This window comes from Echinops telfairi, unplaced genomic scaffold, assembly GCF_000313985.2.
Source record: "Echinops telfairi isolate 266 unplaced genomic scaffold, ASM31398v2 ScPeMD7_24;HRSCAF=84, whole genome shotgun sequence".
NCBI lineage: Eukaryota > Metazoa > Chordata > Mammalia > Afrosoricida > Tenrecidae > Echinops > Echinops telfairi.
Genome location: NW_022103921.1, coordinates 2,934,860 through 2,945,247, shown reverse-complemented (window position 1 = coordinate 2,945,247; position 10,388 = coordinate 2,934,860). Strand labels below are relative to the sequence as shown.

At 39.2% G+C, this 10,388-nt stretch overlaps 1 protein-coding gene across 1 annotated transcript in view; it reads left to right on the top strand.

Annotated features, from left to right (window-relative positions):
* DNAJC3 (DnaJ heat shock protein family (Hsp40) member C3) overlaps positions 1–10,388 on the top strand; it is a 67,723-nt gene that overhangs the window by 21,373 nt on the left and 35,962 nt on the right. Inside the window, exon 2 of the mRNA XM_004714050.3 lies at positions 4,148–4,258. Within this exon, the coding sequence (XP_004714107.1) occupies positions 4,148–4,258 (111 nt within the window). The remainder of the gene's footprint in view (positions 1–4,147; positions 4,259–10,388) is intronic.

Sequence of the window (10,388 nt, the reverse complement as noted above, 5' to 3'; positions counted from 1 at the left end):
GCTATAAATTGGCTTGTGAGTACTGCTTTTATTGTGTCCCAAAGGTCTTGATATGTTGTTACCATTTTTGTTTGTCTCGAGGAATTTTTATATCTCCTCCTTTATTTGCTTTATTACCCAGTCTTTTTTGAGTATTATGTTGTTCAGTCTCCATGCGTTTGTCTTCATGTGTCTGCTCATTTTATTGTTGATTTCTAATTTTATAATTATGTGGTATGAGAAGATTGATTGTAGGATCTCAATTTTTAAAAATTTGTTGAGGCATGATTTATGGTCTGGCATTTGGTCTGTTCTTTGAGAATGTTCCATGTGTGTTGGAGAAGAACATATACTGTTGTTTTGTTGGATGAAGTATCAATAAAATCTACAAGGGTTTTATTGATTGTGTTATTGAGCTTTTTGGTGTCTTTGTTGAGTTTTTTTCTTGACATCTGTCTTTCCTTAAGAGTGGTGAATTAAAGTCTCCTGTTATTATATATCCATTTTCAGTTCTGTGAGGATTTGATCGATATATTTGAAAGTCTTTCATTGGGTGAATAAATGTTTATTATAGTTACGGGTACCTGAGGTATTGTTTCCTTTATCATTAAGTAGTGTCCATTCTTATCTCTTATTATGTTGTTTGCCTTGGAGTCTATCTTCTCAGAGATTAATATTGCTACCCCTGCTTTCTTTTGGTTGCTGTTTGCTTCATATACTTTTGTCTGTCCTCTGATTTTTTTTTTCATTTTGTAGTTTGTTTTGTTTTGTTTTAAATCATTTTATTGGGGGCGCTTACAGCTTTTACCACAATCCTTGCATCTAGCCATTGTGTCAAGCACATTTGTACATATGTTTCCATCATCATTTTCAAAACATTTTCTTTCTACTTGAGCCCTTGGTATCAGCTCCTCATCCCCGCCCCTGCCCCTATAAACCCTTGATAATTTATAAATCCTCCCCCATGTCTTACACCGACCATTGTCTCCCTTCACCCACTTTTCTGTTGTCCACCCCTCTAGGAAGGGGTTATATGTAGGGTTATGTGATTGGTTCCCCCTTTCTCTCCCTACCTTCCCCTTCTCCTCTCCCTCCTGGTATCTCTATTCTCATTATTGGTCCTGAGGGGTATCCTCTGATTTTTAGTCTGTTCATGTCTTTGTTTGTGAGGTGTTTCTTGTAGGCAGCATATTGATGGAGTTTGCTTTCTTATCCATTCTACTTTCTCTCTTTATTTATTTATTTATTTTAAAAAACATTTTATTAGGGGCTCATACAACTGTTATCCCAATCCATACACACATCAATTGTGTAAAGCGCATTTGTACATCATTCTCAAAACATTTTCTCTCCACTTAAACCCCCGACATTAGGTCCTCATTTTTCCCCTCCCTCCCCGCTCCCCCCTCCCGCATGAGCCCTTGATAGTTTATAAATGGGTATTTTGTCATATCTTGCCCTGTCCGACGTCTCCCTTCACCCACTTTTCCGTGTCTGTCCCCCAGGGAGAAGGTGACACACCATTCCATTTAATCGGTTCCCACTTTCTCTCTTTATTGGTGCATTTAGTCCATCAACATTCAGTGAAATTATTGATATGTGTGTACTTGTTACTACTGCCATTTTGCTTGATATATTTGTGTTGTGTGCTTGCATGTGTATTGTGTTTTAGGTTTTTCTTACTGTGTCACTGCTTTGGGTGTTGTTCTGTGTGTCTTGGTTTTTGTGAGAAATTGTCTTGTGTGTTGGTTTCAGGTTTATGTGTTGTTGCTGTTGTTTTTTGGCCATAGTACTAAATTGAGTATTTTATTAATGGTGGTCTTGTTTTGGCCAATTCTTTTAATTTCTCCTTATGTTGTAATACTTTTATTTCTACATTATATTTGATTGATAATTTTGCTGGATTCAGCATTCTAGGTTGACAATTTTTTCCCTCCAGTACTCTATACATCACTCCATTGTCTTCTTGCCTGCATAGTTTCTGCTGAGGAATCTGAGGTTATTCTGATTGCTCTTTGTATGTGATTGATCTTATTTCTCTTGCTGTTCTTAAATAATTTTTTTCCTTGTTACTGATGTTAGACGTCTTAACGACAATATGCTGGGCAGTTTTCCTTTGGGATCTCTTTTGGCAGGGGTTCTTTTGGCTTCCTGAATAACTCTTTTCCTCCTTTAGACTTTGAGGACAATTCTCTTTCAGGAACTCTTGGAGTGTTGTCTGTGTATATTGTTTTGCTTCTTCCTCTTCTGGAATCCCTCTATGACGCAGGTTGTCCCACGTTCTCAGGCTTTCCTCAGTCTCTCTTGCATTTTTTGCTATTGGTTTTTTTAAGTTGGAATCTATAGATTTGTCTTCCAGCTCACTAATTTGGGTTTCCATTTCTTCTGTTCTTTTATAGTGTATGTAATGCAGTTCCTTTATAGCGTTGATTCTGCCATTATAGTGTTTGATTTTTGTGTTTCTGGTTGGAGTTTCTTTAGTGAGGTTACTAGCTTTACTGTTGTTTTCACTTTTCCTCTCAGACTCATCCTTCAACTGTTGCATGCGTGCTATCATTCTCTTACATTCTTTTCCTGGTAAATCTGCAGTGTGTTCTAGTTCAGGCATTATATTTACGCCTGGTTTTTGTGTGCACTGATATCTTGTGTTGTTTCCTTGACATCTTGGAATTGCGATGAAGGGTGTTAGGAAGGTGGTGTTATGCGGGAGTGGTCAACTCTGTTAGGTGGTGCAGAAGAGGGATTATGGACAGTTTGTGTTAATTATCTGGGTGAGTGTGTTCAATTAGGTGTTAGGAGAGTGATTAGAGAGTGGGGAGGAAATGTTAGGGGAGAGAGGGTGAAAGGTGCAGTAGGTAAAAAAATGGGAGGGAGCAGGTAGTATTATTTGATAGGTTAAAGGAAGGGACATTAGGCCTCAAAAAGTCCTGGTTTGCAGTGATGGAGGAATGGGTACTAATATTTGATAGAAAAAGAGATTTAAAAATATATAAGAATAGTGTCACCTTTTGGTTTTATGAGGATGAGAAGGAAAGAAAAGTGGAACTAAACTATAGGTTAAGTGTTATGAAGTAAAACTTTACGTATTTAGAGTAAAGAAAGGAAAATTAAAGGAAGGGGCAAGAGATGAAAGTTTTAAGAGTAATAATAGGAATAATAATATTAGAGTAAGACACAGGAGAGTTGTTAATGTATGTTTGTTTGGGCTCTGAGCTTTGCTCTGGAGCTTGTAAAACCTGGGCAGTTTCTCCATGTTTTATTATGCTAATACTTTGTTAATGAACTGGGTGTGATAACTGCATTCTAGAGACATTTAAAAGGGGTGGGGGGAGAGAGAAAGCCCCAGAGCAGCTGTGTTTTTTAAAGTTTTGGGCTTTTTGCGGAGGGGGTGGGGTAGGGAGGGGGAAGGCCAAGCGGGCAGCCTAGAATTTGGCGCTGTGCTGACCTATGCCTCAGGGATGGGAATTAGATTTTCTGAGTGGGGCCGGATCTCCCTGGGTTTTTTTCTTCACTTACACCCCCTCTCAGCTGCCCTGTTGACTCACCTCCATGCTACTCACTACTTGGTAGGCTGTGTTGTGCCTGCTACTAGGGAGTCAGGGCTGTGGGTTATCAAGTGGGGCTCTTCCAGCCTGGATTGAGAGCCAAAGCTATTTATATTTTTACCTGTTGGGGCTGGTCCTTTACAATTGATTTGAAAAACAAAACAAAACAAACAAACAAAAAGAATTGATTTCCTGTGGATCCCCTTGCAGGTCCCCCTTCCCCCCCCAAATATGCCCTTAGCCAAATGAATGCAGCAGGGAGATGACCAAGGGAATTCTAATGGGCAGATATTGCTGCACTTGATTTTTAGTAAATTTGAGTCTACTCATGATGAAAATCCTGTGGTCTGGATGTATGAGCTATCCCTCTCCGTGGCTCCTTTGCACTGTTCTCCATGGAATCCCTGCTGTGTGCGCTACACTGTGCCCACAAGTCTCCCCCATTTTTTAAGCCACTCAAACCACCATTTAGATTTGAAGGATAAGGAATCTGGAGGAATTTTTGATTTTTAAAGAAGCATACTATATAGCTCTACATAGCCCATCTCAAGAAAATAAAAGTATTTTCAGAATTAAACTTTGATGTGTGCAAAATTAACTGTTTTTAATTTGTTTGCTTTTAGGTGCAGAATGTGGAGTCAATGCAGATGTTGAGAAACATCTTGAGTTGGGCAAGAAGTTACTTGCAGCTGGACAGCTTGCTGATGCTTTATCTCAATTTCATGCTGCAGTAGGTTTGTATCTTGGTGCAAAAGATTCAGTGTTAGTCTTAGTGAAGTTTAATGTCTAGTTCCTTTATTGATAGCATTTTGATTAAACTTTGATTATCTATTTAATGTTTAATGCATTTAAAAATATCTATGGGATTTGTTTGGGCTGGGTCCGAACTAGGCAGCTCTGTTTGGACTAAGCTGAAGCAGGTCTGGGCCCTGCACGTGCTTCCCTGCACGTGCTTCCCTGCACATCCCAAAGATCAGCAGCAGAGGGCGCCAGATAAGATAACCAGTGAAACCCGATGTTCGGGGTTCAAAGAAAGCCGTGAGGAGTCCACAGGCAGTTCTTGGAGGGTCCAGACCCCCTATGCTACTTGCCATACATTCCTCACCACCCCTTAAAAAAACCGCCCCCCAGCTGCTGGGCACGACTTTCCTGACCTGTTGGCCAAGGTCACGGAGCTCCCCCTAATCAAACTATTTCTGTTTCTGCTCTCCCTTGTCTGTCAGTTATGTCTGCCTGTCTCCCTGAACCTCAGTTTCACCTTTACAGGATCCTGAGTCAAATGGGATAATGAAGAGTTTAACACTTCAATGTACATGTTTCTAATGAGAACATTTCCCAGATAACTGAGATGTATTATTAGATACCAAGAATAAGTCAAGATAATTTTGACTAAACACTTTGCTCCCTATAAACAGGGAATACATTGTAATTTTCTTTTTTTTTTTTCAATGTAATTTTCTTGATAGCTTGAGATTACCTATATAGTAGTTGCTTGACTTTGATTCCCTTACAGCCCTACTGCTTCTTTGGAGTTGAATCAACGCACACTGCTCTCTGTTCCTTATTGCTGACTGGGATCTCCCTGTGGTATCAGGTGTTTCAGCTCTCACTGAAACATTTGCTATATTAAGACTGTGAGAACGAGGAGACCCCAGAAACCAAGTTCTGAGTGAGGACTTAAAAGCTGAATCAGTGCGTACATTTGTTGTAGGGCTTTTGATAATTCACTTTCCTCAGTCTTTTAAAAAAAATCATTTTATTGAGGGCTCGTACAACTCTTACACATCCATCCATTGGGTCAAGCACATTTGTACTTTTGTTGCCATCATCATTTGCAAATCATTTTCTTTCTACTTGAGAGAGTCCTTTCTGAGTTATCTTTTTGAAACAGTTTAGAGTGACTAATAAGTACCCTAATGAGGTTGTATATTTTTAATGCGATAGCATGGCACTCACCAGAATAATTACCACCTGTTATTTAACTGAATAAGGAAGACCCAAGAAGGCTCGAGGCATTGGCAGGACGGTGCTAGTGAAGAATACCGACAGTAGCATGCACTGCCAAAAGAACACACAGACCTTTCATGGAAGACGTACAGCCAGAATGCTCCTTAGAGGCAAGGTTGGCAAGACTCTGTCTCTCAGAGTTTGACCATGTTGTCAGGAGAGACCACTCTCTGGAGAAGACGTCACACTTGGTCAAGTCGAAAGGCAGCAGTAAGAAGGAAGGTCCTTGACGAGATAGACTGACAGAGTGGCAGTCCATCACCGTGCGTAACCTAAGAATGCCGTACGCAGGACTGGACAGTGGTTGATTGTGTTGTGCATAGATAGGAGTTAGGATCAGCTCACTGGCACCTGATAACAACGACAACAACATTGTTGTAGTTTATTATGAAAAAGGATCGGTATTTAGTATTTGATCTGGCAGTACCTTTCCTCCTGCTTTTTCCTAACGTCAGCTATCACTGATGTTAATAGCTCTGTAGTATACGAAGCCTGCTTTATTCTTGGTATTGTCACTTGAGTGGCCTGTGACATTGGTCAACTCATATTTAAAAAAATATACATTTAAAGAAATGACCAATAAATTACCAGAAGTTTCAACTGTGCCACTTAGGAATTTTTGTGAAATATAGATGAGGAAGATAACTATAAAGTTTGAAAGTGGGGTACAATCACAAGTGTATGGTGTATTTTTTAATTCAGTAGAGTGGAGCTCACTCGTTTATTTTTATAAAATAAATACACTTTTGTGTTTCTGAAAAGTAAGGACTTTAATAAAAACAATTTGATATTTTCTTAACTACATGGAGCTTCTGGTAGGAAATGTTATTCTGAATCAATGATCCTCTCTTTTGAGGGGGGGTAGGTATTTGGCACGCCGGTTTGTAGTTGTTACTTTTCACTAGTATACATGCCCACTTCATTACTAAGGGCACCCTTTGTTGGTGCTTCAAACTGTTTTCAAAACTGCAACCTGGTAATTAGAAAAAAGTCTGACAGCTTCTGTTGCTATAGAAAATGTCTCTATCAGTTCCTCCTTTCTACTACAAGTATATGTATAGAAATTCATGCCTTCTACTTACATTTTTTCCTTAAATGTTACATTTAGCAGAAATGTTAAGGACTGTGGCATATTGTAAAGTAGCTGAAAACAAATGTGTATTTTTTCTTCAGTTCTCCTGCAGAATTCTTAAGATGTTTGATCTCCAAAATAGCAAGTAAAATATGATCGTCTTGAAGGAAAACCAGTAAATCAGTTAAACTGAAATGTATTTGTGAAATTCAGTAAAGGGAAACGTTTGTGGAATTCAGTAAAGGGAAATGTGAAACACTGCTAGCGCACGCATAATTCAAGTAACAGTCATGTTCTTTCATCACCCTTTGGCAAGTAGCAGTGATTCTCACATGGATGTACCGCATCGTTTCTGAAGCAGACTCCTGTCGATTGAGAACGTTTATTATTCCAACTTCTGTAAAACACTGTTTATTATAACAAACTGTAGCGAATAAAGTTTAAAGTGAAGCGGGGGACATGCAGTAGAGAGTAATGTGGGCAGTGGGTGTGTCATACCCTAGGAATGTCTTACGAGGTGTATGTGGATCAAAGAACACGCGCCCTTTATTTCAGTTGTTTGATCTAACAGCGAAGTCGCATCACGAGTACGGTGACATTATCTGCCCCAGATAAGCCGGCGAGTTAGTGAGAGCCCCTCACTGGCCACGAGTCATCCCCGCACTCGGATTTCTTGCTTACCCCTTGCTGTAGGTCACCCAGCTGTACTGTTCGAAAAATGTAAACAGACATTAGCATGGATCCTTTGTGGTGAAATCTCCTCTATGTTTGAATATGTTGCAGGAAACTATGGCTATATTAAAAATATTCATTAAAATGTTAATACTTTTCAACTTTTATTTATGAAATTTATTTCTTTGATTTCTCCTGTGAATAAGAAACCAGTATTAAATTCAGTAATAGGAACTTTGTGGAACACTGCCTATGTTAAGGGATTCTGATGTTTTAGTTGGCATTATTTATGACCAGTATATCCTGTCTTCTACTTTCATTTTTGAAAACGACATTTTGGGCACAATATAATTGGGCATTTTATAATTTTTTTTACACAATGAAAGATTTATGTGTTGAAATTCAGTAATAGCAACATAAGTAAAAATTTCCACATTGGCATAGATATTGGTAATTTGGTTTTAAATGATTTTTGTTCCTAGCATTTAATTTTTTTAGCAGGATTTTGCAGATTTGGAACTGTAGGGCTAGTAAATATTCTTTTTATTTTAGTAAATATTCTTGATCTGTTGGAAACTGATTTAAGGAAATGTTAGGCACCATTCTGTAAAAGTAATATCTGTTTTAATGCCAGGAGCTAGTTAGATGCATGTTGTGAATAGAGGTTTATCATTAGAGAAATCTCTCATGCAGGTATGAAATATGCCATGCTTCTCTGTAGCCCATCTTATGAGGATAGTGAAATCTAAAATCTGAATCCATTTCTTTACTAGCCTGTATCTGGCATACACGTCTAAACTGGTAATTAAGTTATGGGGATGTCGGAAATGATAAACTTCTCCTTATACATAGGAAGAAAGTTATAGTTTGGTTTAAAAGTTTTGGGGCCTCTTATGGATAGATATTATCCTACTTATTTATATATCCTACTATCCTACACTCCTCTTGAGGATTGATACTATCCTGCTCAGCAAATGGTTGAATGAAGTGAGGAACAGGGCAGGGCTAGTCAGGAGCTAGAATAAAACATTTTCTGTATCTGGGCAAGGGGATTATTCCCCTTTCCTTATACCTGCCATTTCATAGCTGTCTGCTGTCTTCTCCGGAGAGTGGTCCTTTTTCTGTATTAAGGCTGCTTTCAGAACTGCATACAGGTAGACTGTAAACCCAACTCTCATGTTCAGATTTTAATAATCCAGCATGATGGCTTGAAAGATGTGTTTTAAAGCTGAAATCCAGTCTAACATAGGTAGACTTGCAAGTAATTTGTCCTATTTAAATCATTTACTTCATGGTGTATTGGGTGGCATGAAGTAAAAGTGATTATTTCCGGTGATATTGTGAAAAACTAAGCATGGGTTTTTAAAAACCAGTTCTTGTCTGGGGTTCATTACAATCATGTCCTAATGAACCCCAGTCCTAGGAACTTGTTAGGGTTGTAAGTTGAAGAGCCAGGGAAGGCTGTTGTGATTTGTTAAACAATATGCATCTGTGTTGAGCTATTGTCACTTGATTTCTTATTTTTGTAAGCTCAAATTAAAAAAAAACACACCATTTAATTGAAGGCTCTTGTTATAGCTCATGTAACAATACATACATCAGTTGTATCAGGCACATTTGTACATCTGTTGCCATCATCAGTTTCTAGACGTTTATTTTTTATTAAGCCCTTGGTGTCAGCTCCTCTCCCCCCACCAACCTTCATGGCCCTTTAATAAATTATAAATTATTATTATTTTCATATCTTACACTGACTGCTGTCTCCCTTCCCCTACGGTTTCTGTGGTTCGTCCTCTAGGGGGGCCGGTGCAGTTATGTGTATTTCATCACGATTAGTTCCCCCTTCCATCCCTCGTGGTATCTCTACTCCCATTCCTGCTCTGGATTCCATGTTTTGTGAGCTCTTATGTCTTATCCATACCTGTGCACATGCTCCAGTCTAGCCCGCAGTGAAAGGCAATACTAGGGTCATGATTATGGGGGGTGAGGAAGCCTCAAGGAACCAGAGGAATAGTGTGTGTTTCATCGGTGCTTTACTGCACTCTGATTGACTCATCCCTTCCCTGTGACCCCTATGTGAGGGGCTGTCCCATTGTCTACAGATGGGCTTTGGGTCTCTGCTCTGACCCCCCTCATTCTCAACATGCTTTTTTTGTTTGTTTGTTTTGGGCCTTATGATGCCTGTTACCTAGTCCTAGCGACTTCTCATGATCGCATAAGCTGGTGTTCTTCTTCCATGTGGGCTTGTTGCTTCTCTGCTAGTTGGCCGCTTGTTTAACTTCAAGCCTTTAAGACCCCAGACACTATATCTTTTGGTAGCCAAGCACCATTCTTTTTCTTCACATTTGCTTATGCACCCATTTTGTCTTCAATGATTGTGGTGGGAGGGTGAGCATCACAGAATGCAAATGTTCTTGCATTGAGGGAGGGCATGAGCAGAGGCCCAAAGTCCATCCATAACTTCAGTGTATTGCCATATAAATATATGTACATGGGCTAATACCTCTATTGTTATGAATTAATGGATTAACATATGAACACACCTATGCTTATACCTCTATCTGTATCTTTGCTTCCTAGATCGTTCCTCTGTTTCCTTTCACCTTCCTCCTGCCCCACCATCACACTCGCCCTACTTCTGCCTCATAGTAATTCCTCTCTGCTGGATTGCTGTTGCTCCAACAGCCCCAGGATCTCTACATCCTTGTTGATTTTAATTCCCTAGTTTTTCCCTGTCTATGGCACTGTTTGCTCACTGCTCCCTTCCCCACCTCCTTCTCCCCCAGTCTCTCCGAGACTGTTGGTTCTGCTTTCTCCTCAAGAGTAAGCTCAAGGTTTACAGGTTTGAGTTCAAATCCCATTTCTTATTTTCAAAATATCTGAAAACTGAATAGTAAAGTAAGTGAAAATGAATGTCTCCACAAATAATACCAAAGTTATATCTTGTTTATTTTTTATATATATCTTTTTTTTTTTTTAACATTTTATTAGGGGCTCATACAACTGTTATCCCAATCCATATACACATCAATTGTGTAAAGCGCATTTGTACATCGTTTCTCAAAACATTTTCTCTCCATTGAAACCCCCGACATTAGGTCCTCATTTTTCCC